The sequence below is a fragment of the Chinchilla lanigera genome, unplaced genomic scaffold (genome assembly GCF_000276665.1).
Source record: "Chinchilla lanigera isolate Chin_1 unplaced genomic scaffold, ChiLan1.0 scaffold00015, whole genome shotgun sequence".
Taxonomy (NCBI): domain Eukaryota; kingdom Metazoa; phylum Chordata; class Mammalia; order Rodentia; family Chinchillidae; genus Chinchilla; species Chinchilla lanigera.
In genome coordinates, this window is record NW_004955416.1 from 15,022,526 (window position 1) to 15,045,180 (window position 22,655).

The 22,655-nt window shown below is 44.2% G+C and overlaps 1 protein-coding gene across 4 annotated transcripts in view; it reads right to left on the bottom strand.

Moving 5' to 3' along the window:
* Positions 1-1,094: 1,094 nt before the first annotated feature.
* Prc1 (protein regulator of cytokinesis 1) overlaps positions 1,095-22,655 on the bottom strand; it is a 22,339-nt gene continuing 778 nt past the window's right edge. Inside the window, exons 2-15 of one of the 4 annotated variants that reach the window (XM_005381518.2) lie at positions 20,020-20,152; positions 18,268-18,390; positions 15,537-15,770; positions 15,274-15,444; positions 14,241-14,390; positions 13,430-13,577; positions 12,637-12,773; positions 8,242-8,337; positions 6,473-6,619; positions 6,164-6,274; positions 4,819-4,929; positions 3,847-4,020; positions 3,484-3,525; positions 1,095-2,044 (exon numbers count right to left, since the gene is read on the bottom strand). In XM_005381518.2, coding sequence (XP_005381575.1) covers positions 1,973-2,044; positions 3,484-3,525; positions 3,847-4,020; positions 4,819-4,929; positions 6,164-6,274; positions 6,473-6,619; positions 8,242-8,337; positions 12,637-12,773; positions 13,430-13,577; positions 14,241-14,390; positions 15,274-15,444; positions 15,537-15,770; positions 18,268-18,390; positions 20,020-20,152 — 1,849 coding nt within the window. In that variant the 3' untranslated portion in view covers positions 1,095-1,972. The remainder of the gene's footprint in view (positions 2,045-3,483; positions 3,526-3,846; positions 4,021-4,818; positions 4,930-6,163; positions 6,275-6,472; positions 6,620-8,241; positions 8,338-12,636; positions 12,774-13,429; positions 13,578-14,240; positions 14,391-15,273; positions 15,445-15,536; positions 15,771-18,267; positions 18,391-20,019; positions 20,153-22,655) is intronic. The other 3 variants (XM_013512475.1, XM_005381521.2, XM_005381519.2) reach the window with 3 other exon arrangements.

Below are 22,655 nucleotides of genomic sequence, written 5' to 3' on the forward strand. Positions count from 1 at the left end.
TCAGAGGATTAATGTATGGCTGAGGTCACAGCTCAGTGGGCGGCTCACTTGGGGCGTGGCCTTCGTGTTCATTCCCTTCTATGTCCTGGGTGCCGTGAGGTGAGCAGCTTTCCTCCGCCACACCCTTCTGCCGTTTCTACCACAGGCCTCAAAGCATGGAGCTGGCCAACCACAGAGTAAACGTATGAAAGCCTAAGCCCAAGCAAATCTATTATAAACTAACATCCCTTTTAGCTGAGTCTCTGTCCGAGCCTTTATTCTCTTCTCTGCGTCTATATGACATTGCATTAATCACAGAACTTATGATAGGTTTTGTTCTGATAGAGGCTGTAGCCTTCCCCCTCCTGTTAGTCTATTTGTTTGTCCTGAATTTTGGAAGTTCTTTATATATCCTGGATCTAAGGGTCACGGCAAGTAAGACATGATTTGCAAATATCTTCTCCCATTTGACAGCTTTTAATTCTATTAAAAGTATCTTTTTTGAACCAGGCATGGTGGTACACACCTGTAAGCCCAGCCGCTTGGGAGCCTGAAGCACGATCACAAGATCGAGCTCAGCCTGGGCAATTCCACAAGACCCTGTCACAAATGAAGAAGGTAGGAGGCTTGGATAGAGCACTTACCCAGCACAAACAAGGCCTGGATTTGATCCCAACACCACCAAGGAAGAAAGTAGCCAGGCACAGTAGTGCGTAACTGTACCCCCAGCTACTTGGGAGGTTATTTCTCTTAAACATTCTTAATTTAGAATATAAAAATATTCCAAACTAAAAAATATCTTGTACCTCTTTTTTTTTTCTGAGACAGGGTCTTGGTATGTAGTTCAGGGTGGCCTCAAACTCATGGCAATCCTCCTGTCTCAGCCTCCCAAGTGCTGGGTTTTCCTTTTTTTTTTTTTTGAGATAGAGTCTCACTATGTATTTCAGGCTGGCCTTGAACTCGCAGTTATCTTCCTGCTCTAGCCTCCCAAGCGCTTAGGATTACAGACCTGCACCACCAGGCCTGGTTCTTACGTATCTTTTTAGAAACCAAAAATTGAAAAACACCACAATAATATCTTTTAAAGTGTGTATACTTAAAAAAAATAAAACGTGTATACTTTTCAAATTTATTTTTAAGAATTTAGTCAAATGTACACATATCCTGTTTTTAAAATATAAACAGCATGTCTGACAGTTACAGAGCAAGTCCACACTGGTAAGCTTTTGAGAACCATTTTGATGTGTCACAGGCAGAGAAGAATAAATAATAGTGTTTGGGAGAGCATAGTGATAGACAGAGCAGGTAGAGAGAGCCTCAGAGTAGACGCTATTGCGGGGACAAGCCCCGGTAGTGACCTGTGCAAAGGTGCGGGTCTCCACAGCAGGCGCAGCCCCTCCCACTGAGGCAGCATTCCCACCTGGCCGCAGCTACAGGGGTAGGACTCAGGCATAGCGGGCACAGGTGGGGACTGGACCCAAGGAGCCACTTCAGACAGTGTGTGCATTCACCCCCACAGGGACTGCACTCTGTAACAAGCTGTACACAATTTAACAAAGGTGCTCCCAGCCACCAGTCACTCTTTGGCAGTAGGTCAGGCCACCCCAAATGCTGACATACATAGATCTCCTCAGTGTGATGGGGACAGGCCTTTGAGTGAGAGCAAAGCTATCAGAGCGATAGCATTAATTGGACGTGCCTAGATTTAAAAAAAAATATTAATTGCTAATTACATGTATACAAGCCAGACTTACAGCCCACACCACAAGGCTGGGCACAGTCAGTCGTTTTCCTACACAATAGTGAAATGCAACAAGCCCTGGAGTCATGCTTCACGAAGTACAGTTAGGGGGCAGAGAAGGAAGTTAGCTCCCAGATGCTAAAATTTGTACTTACTGCTATAACTAAGCTTTAAGGTATTTCTTGAGTTAAACTGAAGAAAAACTCCAGCCCCCCCCATCATTTGTCCAGCTGGCTGCCTGGTCAGGGCTTCTCAGGACTGGATGTTGGTTGAATTGAGGATTCGAGAAGCAGCATCAGATTTAGAAGCCTTTGAAAGTTCTCGCTGTTAAAAACAAACAACATTAGTGGCAGCACTACCCCTACCCTGCACGCCCTCCTTTCTAGGCATGGTTTAGTGTCAGCAAAAGTCCTGCGAACAGTTTCTGTGAAACAGAGGCCCCTACACAGCATAGTCCATGTTAGAAGGCGAGGAACTCAGCACCATGCTGTTAGTCACACATGGCCCTGACCCCTTTCCTCAGCCGGCCCCTCTGTTAAAACCTCACCCAAGACACACCCCTTCCACTTCACGAAGCTACTCTCAGAGTTGTAAGCTAGGTGAGCAACAACAAGCTTTGATTTCTTGAGCCCTTTACAAAATAATGGGCTGCCCAATTTATCTACCAATCCCTGGGGCTGAGGGCCTTGTAACCTGCTGGTGATCTGATCTCATGCTGGAGCACATGGTACAGAAGCAGAAGATGGAGCGTGAATGACCACTGAGAAAGGTGTTAGTGGAGGTGAGGGTTAGTGACTTCAGTGCTGCTGGTGGAGGTTATCAGCCATAGCAACCAGAACCAGAAGAAGCCCTCAGGAGTACATTTACCCACAAACAGATGAAATGGGCCTTGGCTGAGCAAGCACATGTGAGAAAGCTGGGCCCGAGTGACATACTTCCACTTCTATAGGTATGTAACTTGGAAAAGGTGGGTGCCCAAGATAAAGCTAGTTGCCATGCTCCAAACTACCCCACGACAACATGACAACCAATCTAGGCTTTAACTCAGTAGCCCCTCAAGTGACAGGGTGGCCTCATCTCTCACTGGGAGGGTACTGAGGGAAGAGACAACACAGCTTTCTAGTAAAAGGCACCATAGGTGGGTGTTAGCAGATGCAGAGCAGGACACAACAAGGTGAAGACCAGGCTGGAAAATTACTTTCCAGTGCTTTAGGCACGCTCAGCAGCTCAGGACGCAGACACAGGCGAGGAAATAAGCAGTGGCCAGCCGAGGCAGACAGGAAGTTGGTGATCAGCCCCAGGAGGTTAGTAAGGCATATACTCCAGGACACAGTCAGCAAACAGGCCAAGACCCTCACTGCAAGCAGCACACAGCTGGGGCTCCCCTCCCCACGTGATGGGGCCTGTATTCTTTCCATCATACTCTAGGTCTTGGATGTCATAATTGAGGAGGGTGAAGATTTTCTTCTGTGAAACAGTAGATATAAAAAAATCTTTCCCTAAATCTTTAGGTGGGGCTGAGAATCCAATTCAAGTCTGAACAAGTTTTCTTATTAATCCCAGCTTACTCATTCAGAACATAAGATACTTGTTTTTGAAGTCCATAACAGGAATCCCTGCCTTTTTTGTAAGAAAGATTCTGTGACAATACAGCTGAGATTATGAGTTAGTGTAGCCCTGTGCCCAGGTGGGAATGAAGCCAGCAGACAACAGATCAGATTGGAAAAGGGGGTCACGGGACATGCAAGGGTCGCCATACAGACCTGAAGCCCAACAGTAGAGCTGTCAGAGAGGAATGGATCCTTCTAAGGACGAAGAATTAAGACAGTTACCAAGAACTCCACCAAGAGAGCACCAGGGTAGTGAATAGCGCGTCACCTCCTCTAGCCAGGGAATGGTTTTATTTTAAGCAGAAGGATCCAGGTTAAATATCCAGTGCTGCTGCCAACTTCCATCCTGTACACCCTGCTTAAGCCAGCCATACCCACACCATGGTCACGGCAGGAAAGGGATTCTCAGCCTCTGAGGGAGTGGTCCTGACTAGTCTGGGTGACCGAGGGAGACCCCCACTCTGCCCCAACTGTGTGCTCCCCAGAGACTGGTAGATATTAGGAAAGGTGAATTACCGCAAACTCAGAATAGGTGCTGGCAACAGAATTAATGCTGAAGTTGCGCTGGAGAGGGGCTGAGCCAGGGTACCCACCGCTCAGGAAGCTTCCACTAAGCTCCAGGTTCTCCTTGTTGGCCCCAAGTCTGTTGGCACGGGGAGTTTTCTTTCCTGAACAGGTGGAAGTGACTGGCTGCAGAAAGGAAAAATAGATCCATGTACTTTTTTTTCCCCTGGTACTGAGAATCGAACTCACGACCTCGTGCTTGCCAAGCAGGTGCTGTGCCGCTGAGCTAAATCCCCAGCCCCAATCCATGTATCTCTTTATGATGAATGCACACATAACATGCAAAACTCCAGTGATCAAGGTGTTTTTGTATGGCTTTTCTTTGCAGTTCTGGGGACTGAATCCAGGGCCTTCATGTAGAGCCATACTGTCCCCCACACCTTTTGTGAGCTCCTCCTGTCTCAGCATCCCAGAATGCTGGCGTTATAGGCATGTGCCACCACAGCCAACTATAGCACCATATTATATAATGTATATGTCTGTAATCCCAGGCTTTTGGTTTGGGAAAAAGTACATGAATTCTTCATGACCTATAACACCTATCCTGAACACATCCTAATTTGCAAGGCTGGTCCTTTTCTAGCAGAGTCTCCATCTCTCTTCTTTTGATACCTAACTAGATCCAGTGACCCAGTGTCACTGAGCTGGAACCCACATCCAGGGGGACCTAGCTCAGTACCACCTGATCCTCACTGTCCCTAACACCACCCAGTGCTTCCTGTGGTAGGAGTGAGGAGGCTCAGTGACTTTTTTAAAAAATTTCGTTAGTTTTTGATCATTATCTAATGATTATCTGGTTTATATCCATCAACTCAGCATCTCAATGAAAACTGAACGTAGGGATCTTGGAGATGAGACCAAATAGGTGGAGCCTCTGGATAAACAGAGAGGGCATGGAGACGCACTTGTACACAGTATACTAACCTTGCTGCCAGAAGGAGGAAGTCGAGACATGGGGGAGTGGTAGACTGTTCCCCCAAAGGCAGGACGAATGCTGCTGTTGGCTGCAGTATTGGATATGACGGTAGTGTTGAGCTGAGAAGAAGAGACATTACCGATGTGAGGTAACACGCTCAGCGGGACCTGCAACCCATCTCCCCTGAAGAGACACGAGTACAGGAAGCAGTCCAGGGAAGATAAGTCTACTTGCTAAAGAGCCTGCTAGGTTTAATACTGCACAGCTTTGAGGAAACTCATGAAAATGTTCAAAGCCTATTTATACCCCAGAAATGGGACTATAAAGTGGTACAGTGGCTTACGGCACAGACATCTATTGTATGACCCTAACATTCTACCAAGAGAAAGCTAAGCAGACACCCATAGACTTACGAGTATGGCAGTTTTATCTGTAATAGCCAAGGCTAGAAACAATCAATGCTCAGCAGGTGAACAGGCAAGCAGATTGCGATGTATTCCAGAAGGGAATACTGGACCACAATACAAAGGAATTAACTATTAGTACATAACATGAACCTCAAAAAAATTGTACTGAATGAAAGAAGCTATACAAAAAAGAACAGTATGATTCTATCTATATAAAATGTCAGCAAATGCAAAGTAATCTGTAGCTCCAGGAAGCCTCTGCCATCAGAGGCCGAGGGAGGAAGAGGGGGTACACTAGAGTAGCACTAGGGAACTCTGGGGGTCATGCACACGTCCACAGCAGCAGTGTGGTGATGGCCTCATGACATGCACACACCGAAACCACTGGGCATAGTGATGCCTGCCTGCAATCCCAGCAAGCCGGATGGGCAAAACTTAGATCTGAAAGTTTCATGTGCAGAACCAGAGCCCTCATACCACTGAGATAGTGCCAGCCAAGAACTGTCAGCTACATTGTTATCACAGACTGATTAGTGCAGCCAAGACTTGACATCCTGCTCTGGAGATTAAGGAGTATTAAATGTTTCTTTAAAAAAATTCCATTTACTAAGTATGAATGTTGTCTTTTACCTAGTACTATGGTAACCTGTTGGAACTGCAGGATGATGAACTGGCAAAGTTTCATCATCACAGAATGTCAGCAGTTAGTGGCCCTAGGAGTTCAGTGCAAGGACTGAACAGCTGACATACAACAAAGCTGGCTCCTCCTCAACCGTCACTGTGAGCCACTGCTCGGGGTGGACTACAGCACTCTACTCACACGGATGACCCCATCCTGGAAGACAGGAAACCTCATTCCCGTCTCAGCAGGCCAGAGGGCCAGAGTGGGTGAAGAGCCCTGGCCTCCCCTCCCTCATGAGCAGCATCACACAAGGGCTGTGTTTACCTTGCGCACTTTGCCGGGCGTGCTGGGAGTCAGAATTTGCCGCTTGCTGGGTGTCCGGGGAGCACTGCCATACAGTATCTCTGTCTCTGTCTGTTTCTTATTCTTCAGTTGCTGGGTGAAAGTCAGAAGCAACAGTGATGAGTCCCAGTAGGACAGGTCCGGGATGGGAACAGGAGCAAGGCTGACACCCAGTGCCAAACCCCAAAGCCTAAGCTAACAGGAGCTGCTGGAAGCTGCTTCGTCTTAAATCCACGCTGACTCTGGCAGAGATGCAGAGCTGCTCAAACTGCAGTTTTCACGCACACTTACCCTCTCCTGCTTGGCTCGCTCTTTCTCCAGTCTGTGAGCCTCCCACTGTTCCATCACGTACTCCATGAATTTCTGCCCATTCACCAGAAATGCCGTTGATTGCTCCTGTTCCCACATTTCAATCCGTGTCTTCAACTCCTCTTCCAGCTGAGGCCAGAAACAATGACATGTTCATTCTTCAGGTCTTTGGCGTGAAGCCCAAAGGAAATGATCATCCTAGAGAGTGAGTCCACTAGGCACCTACAATCCCAGTATAGGACACTGAGGCAGGAGGACTGTGAGTTCGAGGCCAGCCTGGGCTACATACACCATTTCAGAACAAAAAACTAAAAACAGCAATTCTTCCCTTCCCAGAGCATTACTAGCCCAAATTTAGGTAGCTGGAAAACATGGCTATTGTTCAGAATGACCAGAAATCAAAGCCTAAGGATGGTTTATTGACAACCTACACAAAGGTAGAAAAAAGCAAAAAGCTGAAGTCTGCATACAGAGGCTTAGATGCCTAAAGCTGGAAGAAACACTGGCAAGGTCACTGACATTAACTGGACAGTACACTGAGAGTGGGACTATGGAATCAGACTACTTGGGTTTCAATCTAAAATACAGCACTTATTAGCTGTGAAAAATGGGCAATTTCTCAGTACCTCAGTTTCCTTATCTGTAAAGATGGAAATAATAACAGAGGTATATGGTGATAATTATTTGAATAAGTGAAAGTACTTTGAAATAGTATCTGATACAACTCAATGAAATGGTGACTATCAGTATTATTAAAATAGGAAATAGGCTGAATGTGGTAGTGCACATCTATAATCAGCACTGGAGAGGCTGAGACAGGAGAGCTGCCATGAGTTTGAGGCCAGCCTGAACTATACAGCAAGCTCCTGTCTCAAAAAAAAGGAAATAGCAATGAAGTGTATGGCACTTTCACAAAACCTTGCATTATATTACATGCTGGCCAGGTATGGTGATACACACCTGTAATTCCAGCACTCGAGAGGTTGAGGCTGGGGGACCACTGACTTCAAGGCCAGCCTGCACTACATAGCAAGACCTTGTCTTTAAAAAAAAAAAAAAAAAAATTATATTACATGCTGAATTATTGCCCCAAAATCCATGTTAACATCCTAACCCCCCAGTGCCTCCAGATGTAAACTGTATTTGGAGAGAGGGGCTTTACAATGCTAACAGAGTTCAAATGCAGTCAGCAGGGAGGGCCCTGATCCAATATGGCTAGTGGTCTCAGGACAGACACACAGGGAAGATCATGTGAAGACACAGGGAAGGGAAGGCAGCCATCTGCAAGCTGGCCCAGCAGAAAAGTCTCCTTAGGAACCCAACTGTCAGTGACACCTTGGTCTCAGACTTCTAGCTTCCACAACTGTGACAAAATACATTTCTGTCCATTATGCCACTTAGTCTATGGCAATTTATTATGGTAGCCCTAGAAAACTTACATATCTTGATAATCAGTTGCTTACATGAAAGGCCCGATATATTGTTAATATCTTTAGAACAAAAGACAGCCTGACAAAATAATACGAAGCAAAGGACATACAGAAAGTGAGATATACCAGGTGTGGGGGTGCACGCTATAATCCCAGCACTCTGGGACACTGAAGCAGGAAGAGCCCAGGTTTGAGCCCAGCCCCATGATTTAATGAGACCCTGCTCATGCCCACGGTGAAGGCCCTGGGTTCAATCTCTGGGGCCACAAAAAATAAAGTATCTTGGAGGTAAACATCAAAAACTCTGAGCAACAATATTACCTTAGGGAGTGTTTTCTGGAGTTTTGCTCGTTGCTTTTCTTCTTTTAGAAGATTTCCTCCCCGGTTTGTAAATCGACTCGGATCTGAAGCTTTTCTCTGAAAAATACATTTCATTTACTTCTGGCTAGGATAATCAGACTAATTACTTCTGCTAAGATTTCTTGTTCTCATGATACAGTATTTTTTTTTTCCCCCTCCGGTACCGGGAACCGAACTCACGACCTTGCACTTGCCAGGCAGGTGCTTTGCCGCTGAGCTAAATCCCCAGCCCCGATACATCGTATTAAAATGACTTTAAGAGTTCTGCATTCCAGTCCACTCTGAGCGGTGAGGAATGGTGGCGTTCTGAGCCATGGGCACTCCCAGGCATGCGCAAGAACAACCACTAGGGTGCAGGAAACCAGAATTTCCTCTTCATCTGAAGGACAATACAAAGTAACAAACTGTGTCATAGGCTCCCTTCTTCGGTTTCTGTGTCAGACGACCATAGGCCACTACGGACAGGAGGTATGTGGAGGGAGGACAGAGATCTACACTCAGCGGGCTTGCTGTGGTGCCTCTACTTGCCCCCTTACTAATGGCACACTGTCCTAGGATACAGCTGAAATGCATGGTCAGGAGGGTTATAAACAAGGGTTTCACTAAGTCCTCACAAAATAAAAATGTAAAACGAGAGCTAAGGGCACAGCTCAATGGTGCAGCCAGGCGTGGTAGCGCACACCTATAATCCCACCGCTCAGGAGGCTGAGGCAAAAGGGTCACTGAGTTCATGGCCAGTCTAGGGTACAAAGTGAGTTCAAGGACAGCCTGAACTGCATAGTGAGACCTTGTTTCAAAAAGAAAAAACAAACCTAGGTTCAAGGCCCTGGGTTTGACCTCCAGGCCTGCAAATACATACATACATACATACAGCTTCACATTCTTTTTAACTATTTGTTTTCTAATCTCTTTTTTGTTTGTTTTTTGTTTTACTTCCGGTATCAGGAATTGAACTCATGTTGCGCTTGCCAGGCTGGCGTTGTGCTGCTGAGCTAAATCCCCAGCCCCTGTTTTCTAATCTTTTATAATGTATACACACAGTAATGAGTATATAACTTGTCATTTTAAATAAAGTCCACTACCTGAAAATAGGAACAAATAGAATTATTCTTGGCAATCTGGAGGCTAAACATGTGAAAAACCTGTTCTCTATTTCAGAATGCTTGATTGGTTACAGCCTATAAACAATTATTAGAGGACAGGAATTCATTTACATTTTCCTTAAACGTAGGCATGTCAACAAGATTGCTGCGTTAGTGCCAAACACATTCACTGGAAGAAAGACAGTCTTTTAAATCTGCTGGAAAATAAAATAGGTAAAACTCTTGAAGACATTTAGGCAAAGACTTTATGAACAAAACTCTGATCACACAGGAACTGTCACATAGAATCAACAAGTGGGACCTCATCTTCTTAAAAAGCTTTTGCACAGCAAGAGAAACCACCAACAGACTTAAGAGACAATCCACAATGTGGGAAAAAATATTTGCCAGCTGTTCCTCAGACAAAGGTTTACTGTCAGGAATATATAAAGAGGGGCTGGGGATTTAGCTCAGCAGCAAAGTGCCTGCCTGCAAGCGCAAGGTCGTGAGTTCGGTTCCCGGTACCGGAGAAAAAAACAAAACAAAACAAAACAAAACAAAACAAAAAGGAATATATAAAGAACTCAAAACAATCAGACACCCCCAAATGTAAAGACCCAATCCAAAAATGGGCATCTGAGATAAATACATACTTTTTAGATGAAGAAATACAAACAGCAAATATATGAAAAAATGTTCAACATCACTGATCATTTGAGAGATGCAAATTAAAACAACACTGAAATCCCATCCCAACCCAGAAAGAATGGCTATTATCAAGAAATCAACCAGTAACAAATGGTGGGGCTGATGGCAAAAAGGAACCTTTCTCCACTGTTGTTGGGAGTACAGATTGGTGCAATTACTTCGGAAATCAATGTGGAGATTCCTCAAAAAAACCAGGACTGGAGGTCTCATTTGACCAGCTATTCCTCCTCTGGGTATCTTCTTTATTTATTTATTTATTTTTTGTCTTTTTGAGGTACCGTCTCGTTTTGCAGTTCAAGCTGGGCTTGAGCTCACTTTGCAGTCCAGCTGGCCTTGAACTCACAACAATCCTCCTGCCTCAGCCTCCCAAGTGCTAGGATTACAGGTGTGTGCCACCACGTCTGGCGTATCTTCCTGATCACATCACAGAAATATATGAACACCTATGTTTACAGCAGCACAGTTTATAATAGCCAAATCTGGGAGACAGCCAAATGCTTATCAACTGGTGAATGGATAAAGAAGATGTGGGTTGCATGGCATGGTGGTACACACGTGTAGTCCCAGCACTCGGAAGGCTGAGGCAAGAGGATCGTTGTGAGTTCGAGACCAGCCTGGGCTACAAAGTGAGCTCAAGGCTGGCCTGAACTGCATAGCGAGACCCTGTATAAAAAAGACCAAAAAGAAAAAAAAAAAAAAAAGATGTGGGTTTTTTATACAATGGAGTATTACTGTGCCATAAAGAAGGATATGCTTGAGACATTCCTAGGTAAATGGTTGCACCATACTCTTAAGTGAAATAAATTGGACACGTGTAAATACTGCATCATTTCTCAGGTATAAGAAGTCAGAAGTGTAAATAAGAACCAAAATGTATAATGGGATTGTGAAATAGGAAGAAAATGTTCAATGGGGAGGGGAACAGGAGAGGAGGAATAGGGGAAGGAAAGAAGGGAAAAGTAAAAAAACAATGAGAAGAGGAAAAAATGGAAACAAAGCTTTTGTAAATGGTGAGGGGAGAAGGGGTTGAAGGAAGAGTAGGGGAATGGGGAAAAAAAGAAACAAGTTATATCATGTAATGGTAGAAATTCTCTATGATGAATGTGATCATTATGTATCTCTAAAATGTACCAGTAAAATCTGATTTTAAAAGGGGGGTGGGGTGGGGATACAGCTCAGTGACACAGCACCTGCCTGGCAAGCATGAGTTCGATTCCTGGTACCAACAAAATGAATTAATTACTTAAAAAAAAGACTGCTGCTTTAGCTCTTTGCTCATTAATCTTCCTCTTTGCTTTCAACTACAAGTAAGGAACACCTTGAGGCTGGCTGATCTTAAAGAACTGTAAGAGGTCATTCCATTCTCTCCTCCTTGGAGTCCTAGTTTCCTGTTGGTAAACTTGAAGGAACTGAAGATTTCTAAAATCCCCTTCCTGGGGTCAGAGATATAGTTCAGTGGCACAGTGCCTGCCTGGCAAGCGTAAGAGCCTAACTTCAATTCCTGGTACCAAAGGGAAAAAAGAAAATCCACTTCCAGCTGGGCATGGAGTCGCACGCCTGTAATCCCAGCACTCGGGAGGCTGAGGCAGGAATAAGCCAAGAGTTCCAGGCCAGCCTGAGCTACGGAGTGAGTTCAAATCCAGCCTAAACTACACAGTGAAAACCTGTCTTAAAAAACAAAACAAAAAAATAAATTAAGGAAATCCCCTTCCAGCATGAACCGGAGAATGAGGTCTTCTTAAAACTTTGGGCCTTTAGTGCCTCGCTTTTCTCAACCTAGCCCTGTCCCTCAGCTCTAAAATGCTCTGTGTCAACTCTATCAGAAAGAAACGAATTGAGAGTATACAAATGCACCCAATAACTGGGCAATTTTCTAGGAGAAGAGCAAAAGCTGCAATGATAGAGAATGTGCCTGTCTTCCCTGACATACTCTCTTCTCACCTGCCTCCATAACAGATCCACATGTGAGACTGAGACTCTCCTAGCTAAGCACTGTGAAGAGAAGCTGAGGAGAACCCTTACAGGGCATGGAGGGCAGTACCTTCCTTGTTCTTTTGTCCAGCACACTGCCCAGAATGTGGCTACATTTATGTCCAAGCTCCAGCAGCCCCATGGCCCCAGGAGGGGTCCCCTGTATGGTGGAATTGGCCCAAGCTCAAGAAGCCTGGCCAAGCCAGGCATGGTGGTACATGCCTATAATCCCAGCACTCGGGAGGCTGAGGCAGGAGGATTGTTGGGAGTTCCAGACCATCCTGGTCTACAAAATGAGCTCAAGGCCAGCCTGAACTGCATAGTGAGACCTTGTCTCCAAAAAAAAAGGAAGCCTCGGCCCTGGTTACTGCTGAAATGTAGAGCCTGCCTGCCTCTCCACTTACCCGCAACAATTAGAAGCTGTTCATTTGGGGCTTTCCTCTTACATGCTCCTGCACAGAGACCTGACTGATAAAGACAGACCAGCAGGATAAAGCTGGTAAACAACAAAGAAAACAACGCCAACTCTACACAGGAGTATGGTTTCTTAACATTTCTTTTTACTCTACAGAAAATGTAAATGCTAGGGAAGTACCTCAAAATCTAAGAAAAGCTTCCAGTTCTCTTCCCACTTCCGGACTCCTTCGAAGAGCTCCTTGTGAACTTGATAGTAGTTTTTTATCTGTACAATCTCAGCATCATGCAGCTGCAGCAGGCTTTCTGTGTAGTCCTCTGTAACATATAGGCCCAGCTGTTCCAGAGAACGTCCTCTGGTGTTTAGTATCCCAATTCAGTAAGACTACACCCCCCTAAAGTGGAGATAAGATTGTTCTTCCTTATAATACAATGATATAGGAATGTTTATATACTCTGGCTAATGAAAAATAAAAGCCAGGCTTGTCAAGATCAACCAAGGGGTACTAAGGGACTAGGGCTTAGATTAAAGAAATGTTCTCCAAGATCTGTGCTGTTTCTTGCCTTGTCTTACTTAGTTTTCTTTCATATCCTTCCTTTTACCTTTCCCCAGCCAACAGAGGTTGGATTATGGGAAATGTCTAAAAACACTCACTGACTTTAGTTAGGATAGCTTCATCTTTCTGTTCAGGCCGTCTAGAATTCCAGTGGGCTCAAGAAGTCAGACTCCTTTGGACTCAAATGTAAGGTCAGGTACTTTCTTGTATAAGACTCTGGATTAAACTGCAACATATGTTTGCCTTGGTGTCCTCATCTCCCAACAAGAATAACTGAGATAATATTATAAGGGTTGTGACACTGTCTTTGTTGGCTAAATTTATTCCTAAGGGGAAATACAGAATTTCCTACTGAGTCCCTTGGCTTACAAAACACCTGAGAGCAGACCACATGAAGACCACTGCCTCTATACTAACCAGCATAGTAGGGAGCAAAAGCTTGTCTCTGCTCCTGGCTATAAAAACATCGGTCCCAGTACTGAGTCAGCTCTACTCGAATTGCCTCAATTACTTTCTTCATGTTTTGCATTTTCAATTCTTCCAGTCGATCTGCTTCTAATTGTAGCTAAAAGAAAAAGACATTTAGAGGTAGTTATTATATATATATTTTGGGTAGTACTGGGGATTGAACCCAGGAACTTTGTGTTGAGCTACAGCCCCAGTCTTTTTAATTTTTTTTTGGGGGGGCGGGTGGGGAAGTTGACACAGGGTCTCACTCTATAGTTAAGGTAGCCCAAACTGGCCTCAAACTTGTGGCAACACTTGAGTGCTAGGATTACAGGCATATGCCCAACTTTTCTATTTTGAGACATAGTCTCTCAAAGTCACTAAGTTGCCCAGGCCAGGCTCAAACTTGTGATCCTCTTCCCTTAGCCTCCTGAATAGCTGGGATTATAGGCCAACCATGAGCCAACCATGCCTGACTTACGTTTTTTCTTTTTGGTGGTATTAGGAATTGAACTCAGGGCCTTTCCACTGAGTTACATCCCCAACACTTCTCTTTTTGAGACAGAGTTTGACTAAGTGGCTAAGTTGCCCACGCTGGACTTGAGCTCGCAGTTCTCCTGCCTCAGCCTCCCAGAGTATGAGGATTACATCCCACTATACCTGGCTTTGATGTGCGCCTTTAAGAACAGGCAGACCCATGGGAGAGGCTGGTAGAGACACCAGACTAGACCTAGAAATACTCATACAACATTGCTGACCCAGCACCCACTGGGTTTCTTACCGCTTTCCTGACTTTGGCGTTTGACCCAGTTTGACTCATGGCCACAGCTTCTCTCTCTTCTTCAGGTATTTGCAGCCTGTCCCAGAGCTCTCGGATCTGAGCACGCAGCCCCTCACACACTGCTTCATTCTGTGATTTTCTCAGTTCCAGCTGTGGAAGGAAAGGCAGTGGTTATAGCAAAATAGTAGCAAAGAAAAGGCTGGCCCTTTGGCCTCCCAGCAAGAAATACAGAGAAGCATTTTCAGGAAAGATTTCCAAGACATGCTTTTATGCCTTTTAAATACAAGTTGTAAGGCAGTCGTTACAGATTTCAGACCTTAGGAACAGGATTCAAACTTAGAAGTATTTTTTCAATTAAAAACTAAGCTAGGCTGAGCGTGGTGGCACACACCTGTAATTCTAGCACTTGGGAGGCTAAGGCAGGAGAATCACTGCAAGTTTGAGGCCAGCCTGGGCTACAAAGTGAGTTGAAGCCCAGCCTGAACTGCATAATGAGACTCTGTCTCAAAAAGAAGATAAACACACACTAAGCTAATTCAAATGGCTAATGTTATTTCATCTAAAATTTCAATTTCCTTTTTTTACAATATTTACATATTAGTTAAAAAAAAGAAAAAGAAGCAGGGCTGGGCATTCAGGTCAGTGGCAGAGCACCTGCCTGGCATCCATGAGATGCTGGATTTAAGACCCAGGGTTCACTTCCCCAGCACCAAGACAAAAAAGCTGTCTGTCATGTATTATTATCTTCATTCTTCCTCATGCTCTTTGTTTTTTGGTTTCTTGAGACAAGGTCTCACAATGTAGTTCAGCTTGGCCTTAAACTCACTATTGTAGCCCAGGCTGGCTTCAAACTTGCAGTGATTCTCCTGCCTTAGCCTCCTGAGTTTGGGGATTATAGGTGTGCACCATCAGACTGGGCTTCTGCCTCACTCTCTTAACTTATGCTGGCTCCTTATTAAACACTCAAGAAAAATTTGTCAGTTTTTCAAAATACTGCATCCTATTGAGATCCCAGGCCTTAGGAAGGCATTACCTGCCGTAGCAGCTTTTGTAGTGTTGTAATATTCTCCAAAGACAAACAAAAGGCATCTTCATCCTCACACACAACATCTCTTTCAAAGCTTGTGTCGGGAGTATGATCCAGTTCCTCCATACACAGTATGATCTGTCTCTTCAAGTTGAGAAACTCTTCACGCCTAGATGCCTATTTAAAAAAAACAAACCAAAAAAACTATTACAAGATACCCAGAGGAAGATCAAATGGACTCTGAGGAGGTACGAATGCAGGCAGCATACCTTTTTCTCCCTCAGAGTTGCCAAGTGTTGTCTGAACTGGTTTAAATCATCTAAACTGGGAACACAGGTGCTGTCAATGTTGTATTGGGGCATGCAAAGAACTTCACAGAGTTCTCGATCTTGTTCTTGAAGCAGCTTCAGTTCCTGTTTTCTCTCCTTTTTCTGTATTCGCATTAATTCCACCTGAGTACGCAAATCTTTTTCTAGTTGCAGGATGGTTGTTTCTCCTTCTTCCTGTGTAAAATAACATACCACTGTTACAAAGTTCCAAGTGATTCCTTCCGAGGATCAAGGAATATGAGAGGGAGCTAGGATGACAGACTTTCAGTGAACTTTATAAGTAAGTCAACAGAATATGGTTCCCAATAGGAAAAGATAAATAATACCAAGACACTTTTTCTAACATTTTAAAAATTGTGGTAAAATAGTACAACAAGCTTTACCATCTTAATAGTTTTTTAAGTATATAGTTCAGTGGTGTTTAAGTACAGATGATCCCCAACTTAACAATGGCTCAACTTACTGATTTTTGGCTTTGCAATGGTGTAAAAGCAATAAGCACTCCATGGTTGTTGTTGTTTTTTTTTTTTGGTTTTTCTCCGGTACCGGGAACCGAACTCACGACCTTGCGCTTGCCAGGCAGGCGCTTTTGCCGCTGAGCTAAATCCCCAGCCCCGTAATCTTTACTCTCTTTTTTTGTTTTGTTTTGTTTTGTTTTCTGGTACCGGGAATCAAACTCATGACCTTGCGCTTGCCAGGCAGGCGCTGTGCCGCTGAGCTAAATCCCCAGCCCTACATTCCATGGAATCTGTACTTCAAGTACCCATACTAATGCTGTTTCCCAACATAAAGAAAGCGAAGCCTAGGCTAGGATAATGAGTAGGTGAGGTATATTACATACATTTTTTGTGAACAGTCGTCCCTTGCTATGTTTTTTTTTGTTGTTTTTTGGGTTTTTTTCCCCGGTACCGGGAATTGAACTCACGACCTTGCGCTTGCCTGGCAGGCACTGTGCCGCTGAGCTAAATCCCCGATCCCTTGCTATGTTGTAGTTTACTTATTGTGGCTTCACTGTATTACGGGTTTAAAAAAAAGTCTAATTCTGTATCGCCGAGTTTTTGCTATATCATAGGATTTTGCAGTATATAAGTATTTATATAATATTTATGATTTTAATTTTTGCCTAAAAAATTTAAAACTATAACAATATCAAAAAGTTAATTCAAACATATTAAAAGAATATTAAGTCAAAATAAAATACAGTATATATTTCATCAGCAGATGAATACCATACTGCACACAATGGAAATGCAGTACCTCCCTACCGTTTGCGCAAATTTGCCAATGTGAGATTGTACATGGCACGCTATTGGCTGATGGAATGGAAGGCAACCAACCACAGCACTGTGTTCTGTATCCCGGGCACTGATTGGCTCAGTGACCATAGTATCAACTGTTTGTTCTCCCACACTGTGCCCATACATTCAAGCATCTCTCCTTGCTCTTCTTGGCTGTGCGGTACATTCATCTCGACATCACCTTCATAGCCATCAGTACTGCACAGCTATATAATTCATGATCCTCATCATTCAAGTTGCAGTATATTTCACTGGTGAGTACCCATATAGAATTTTACATGTTGTTAAAAGTATGTAGGTTTAAGAGTATAGAAAGTGTTTAAGAGCATACGAAGTGTTCATAAGAATGTGGGAAAGGTTAATAAAACAGTGGGAAAGGTTTATAGGAGTGTGGGAAGGGTTTATAAAGCCTTAAAATATATATAAATAATAAATATAACGCCACTACTTTGCGGATTTTTACCTATTGTGGGGGTCTCTGGAACATAACTCTCGTGATAGATGAGGGGTCATTGTACTTTCAATGGGTTTACTGGGACCTAACCCAGTAAGATGAGAAACATCTGTAGCTAATGCAAGCATCACCATCCTTCTCCAGAACTCATTTCATCTTATAAAATAAACCATGTATTTAACAATAAGTCCCAATTTTTCCCTACTCCCAGCCATTCTGTTATTTGTCTCTTTACATTTGACTAGCTGGGCACGGTGGTGTACGCCTGTAATCCCAGCACTTAGGAGTCTGAGGCCAGCCTGGGCTATATATGTGAGTTCAAGGCTAGCCAGCACTACATAGTGAGATCCTGTCTCCAAAAAATTTTTGACTGCTGTAGGTACCAGAGCACTATTAACTTGCACTAGACAGCAATCCCTCAGCTACCTACGAATAATCCTGGCCTGCTCTAAATTGGACTGTGTTCTCTTGACACTCAGCTGTGAGACATGTCTTGTAAAGCAGCATTTAGTTGCTTCAAGGCTTGCAGCTTCTGGGTATAAAAGCTGAGTTTGGGGAAACTTTGCCTTATATCACTAGTTACTAGTTTTTGCTTCCACTTTTCATTTTTTTTCAAAGAAACAGCAATGCCATCTGTGAATATCTTTTTTTTCTTCTTTGTGCCTACTTTCCTAAGAGTTTATTTTTTAAAAAAGTAATAATGTAAGACGCAACTTGGTTTTCATCATCTATCTGCTGCTTCACCCCCCAACAGGGCAACTTTCTATGCACATGAAATTACTTTGACAGAATTAAGCAGCCATCCCCCATCTCTCACCTCTAACATCCCCCACCAGGAAGCCTTCCTCATGCAGCCTCAAGCCAGTGCTTCCTCCTAAGTCTCAGACCTGGGCCAGATCCCCCCGTCTGCAGTGCGTACCTGAAATGGCTCCATGTGTAACTCACTGCACAGGGTGTTCAGCTCTTCTTGGCAGATGGATATGCTTTTGATGAGCCTTTCCTTCAGGCTCTCCTCTTCAGCAATCATCATACTCAGGAGATTCTACAGGACAGAAAACAATCCATGGGTTTGGGCACTGGAGAAAAAAATAGCAACCACTATGCTGCTTTCTTTCTCCTCCTCCCTCGCTCCCTGCCACTCTGATGTATGTACGTATGCATGTATGTATTTGTTACAACACATTTAGGCGCACAGCAAAACTGAGCAGAAAGAAAAGACAATACCCACAAATTCCCCCCCCACACACACCATGCAGGCCAGCACCCACACACACATGCAGATATGCACACATGCACCATGCACAGGTGCACACAGCAGACCGCCACCCGCCCCTTGCACCCTGCCACATGGAAGTGAGTCCTATAAAAGTGTCCTGCCCACCCCCCACGCATCTGCGCCTCCCGCCCCCAACCATAGAGATAGAGGAGACCCTGAAATCAGTCCAAGAGAGAGGGTATTGTACAATCCTGCACCCTGGGGCATAGGAAACATGGCAGTGAGTAGACAAGCCAGAGCCTACAGCACTCCACAGGCCCCAGAGAAGGCTCCACTATCCATCCCCTACCCCACCCCTGCAAGCCTACAGTGTTCTGAACTAACAACAGGCAGTGAGTGACTGACAGGATCCACATTCCGCGTTTGAGAGGCTCCCAGCCCTGTGACACACCATGCCACACACGCGCCGGGTGATCCCTGTACTCTGGGAGGCTGGGGCAGGGAGATGGCAAGTTCTAGCCCCGCCCAGATAACTAACCAACTTAGCAAGACCCCGTCTCAAAATAATGTTCATAGGAACATTCATATTAATCACGTAAATAATAGAAAATTTTAAAAAAGAATTAAAATGGCTAGCTGGGTTCCTAGCTCAGTGTGAAAGCCATGGGTTAAATTCGCAGTAACCTAGGGCAGGGGATATAGCTCAGTGGCACAAGCGCCTGCTTGGCAAGTGCAAGGTCCCAAGTTCGATTCCTGGTACCACAAAAAAAAAAAAAAAAAAAAAACTTCCCAGTAACCTAACCGAGGCAGGAGGATGGCTTCAAGTTCAAGGCCAGCCTCCATTCTGCTTTTGATTTCTTTGAATCTGACTACTGTAGGTACCAGGGCACTATTGTGTGATGTGTAAATGGTTGGAAAGCTTGCTTTGTGTTAGCTACAGAGTGGTATGTGTAGCTTATATAAAAGCAACACCCTAAACTGGGTGTAGTGGCACATGCCTCTCAAACCAGCACTCAGGAAGCTGAGGTAGGAGGATTGACATGTGTTTCAGGCCAGCCTGTGTTACAGAGTTGAATTTAAGGCCAGCCTGAACCACATAGCCAGGCTCTGTCTCAACCTCCCTGCAAAAAAACATCCTAATAATCCTAAGAACATCACCTTACTAATAAAAATCACTTTAATAATCCATGATTTACTTCTAACTCCCATGATCAATGGGAGTGGTAGCTTCATAGCCTATAAATTTATACAACTTAATTTAACATTTACAAAATAACAACATCAACACTAAAACCCTCATAATTCAAAATTTCAAGAAAGAACTTAAAAACAAGGAGAGTATATGATGTCCTAGTGAGGGTGATCAGTGTCACTGCGGCTGCTACCTCAAGAAACACAACACTGCACAACAGGGCTACCCCGCCCCACCGCAGAGCCCAGAGCTGCTCAACTCACCTCGATGTGTTTCCTTACAACCTGGGTTCTCTGTAAGCGCTGGTCCTCTGGAATTCCAATTGATTCCCATATTTCCCGAAGGTGATTTAGAGCTTTCTGGAGACATACTATGGACTCCTCTGCCAACACCTCACTAAAAAGCAGAAAAATTTGCCTGTTACATCAACCACTGCCTCAAGACTAAATGCAATACAGTACTTTTAGGAACTAAACAGACTAACTTCTCAGTGGCCTTATGGTTAAAAAAAATTGAAAACAAGCATTACACTTAATTTACCTTTTACCGCACCCCTTTCCCCCTAAATGCCAGACTAGCAAAGCAGAAGTCAGTGCCTCATTTCATTACGGAAACGCCTTCTGGATAACACTCAGCATCTGGACCTTCCCAGTAATTCTACCAATGGCAGTATAAAAAAAAAGAAAAGATTCATCTTATATGTTTGTTTCGTTTTTGTAGGAATCGTTTTGCTTTATGTCTTGTACTCTGAGTAATGACTTTCAAGATAATGATAGACAGCATAATAGCTATTGTTACTCCCTTGTTATTTGATTTTAAAGAGTTTGCTGGTAAGGCTGGGCAAGGTGGCATTAATCTGTAATCCCAGCACTTGGGAGACTGAGGCAGGAGGGTCACAGTGATTTGGAGGCCAACCTGAGCTACGTAGTGAAAGGCCAGCCTGAACTACATAGTGAGACTGTGTCTCAAAAAAAAAAAAAAAAAAAAAAACCCCAAAAAACAAAAAAACAAGAAGTACTTTTGAAAGAATAAATGACCATTTTTTGTTTGTCTGTTTGTTTGTTTTTCCCAGTACCGGGAATCAAACTCATGACCCTGCACTTGCCAGGCAGGCACTGTGCCCCTGAGATAAATCCCCAGCCCTAAACAACCATTTAAAAAAAGTTGTACAGCTAGGCATGGTGGCACACTCCTGTAATCATAGCACTTGGAAAGCTGAGGCAGGAGGATTCCACCAAGTTCAAGACCAGCTTGAACTACATAGTAAAACTGTCTCAAAAAAAAAAAAAAAAATTGTATAAACTGGGCATGCTGGGGCACAATGGTAAATCTCAGCTATTCAGGGGCTTAGGCAGTAGGACTCCAAATTCAAGGCCAGTTTGGACAATTTAAGACGACTTTGTCTCAAAAATTTAAAATAATATAAAATGAATGTGTGTGTGTGTATAAAATGAGTTGGGAATATAGCTCACTTTGAGGTCCTGGGCTCAATGTCCAGGAGAGATGAGGCGAGGAAGGGAAGAGGAAGGGGAAAAGGAGAGGAGAGAAAAGAGGGACACAAAAGTTGTATGATCTTAAGCTAACTCAGAATAGGGAGGGCTGGGGATATAGCTCAGTGGCATAAGTGCCTGCCTGGCAAGCACAAGGTCCTGAGTTCAATTCCTGGTATCAAAAAAAAAAAAAAAAAAGGGGGGGGGCTGGGGATTTAGCTCAGCGGCAAAAGCGCCTGCCTGGCAAGCGCAAGGTCGTGAGTTCGGTTCCCGGTACCAGAGAAAAACAAAAAAAAAAAAAAAACAAAAAAAAAAAAAAAAGATAACTCAGTACTCACTGTGAACAATAACTAGCATGGTCTGGTTATATACTGCCTTGCTAAATGATTTAATTCCCTTTAGGGAGCAAATCGGGGCGGGGGCGGGGGTTGCCTTAGAATACATCACTGAATAATTGAAAATGCAAACAAGAATACTACCCAAGGATTCAAACCTAAAGAGTCAGTTTTTCCAGTCTCTAGACCGAAAAAGATCCTGCAGTGATTTCCTACCTTTGGGCAGCCTGTACTGTTCCCTGCTCCATTTTCACCCCCGCCAGCCTCCGAAGAAGGAGCTGTCTCAACCTCTCTGCACAGCCCGTCTGCAATCCATTAACCAGTTTCCCCCCAGTGACCTGCCTGACAAGTGCTATGCTTCTCAGTCCTATTTTTCATCTTTTCTAAATACGAATATCCGAAATCCAGGTGTACTGGAAAGCCAAGTTTTGAGATCGTAATCCCATTTGCTATTTTAAAGCATAATCATCTCTCTCAGCTTGGAACCAGAGTTTCCGAATAACTCCTCCCTCCATTCACTCGCTGGAAAGCGGATGATTGAACAACCCACAATGGACTCTGGAGTACGTGTCCTTTAATACCACTCAGAATTTTACTGGACCTTAGAATGCGTCATTAGTGTAAACCCGCAGCAGTTTAAACAGAACGTCCTTCAGGTAAGATTACTTGCAGCCCACGACCCGACACAGTACTGTGTTTGTTTTTGCAGTGACATGAATGATTTGTACCCATTCTCCTGAGGCGATCATTACTTTTTAAAAATTTCTTCATAATCACAGAACCAAGAATCTTACCAAGCTGAGCCTCGGCGGAATCAGTCTGACCAGTAACTACGAAGTATTTAATATGGCTCGATACGGAATCGCCGAACACCCCATCCACTAGTTTTAGACACATTTGCACAGCCTTAACGTGCAAGTCCTAGCGCGGTTATTATTTTAGAAATGAGCCGGGCGTGGTGGCGCACGCCTGTAATCCCAGCACTCGGGAGGCTGAGGCAGGTGGATCGTTGCGAGTTCGAGACCAGCCTGGGCTACAAAGTGAGTTCAAGGCTAGCCTGAACTGCATAATGAG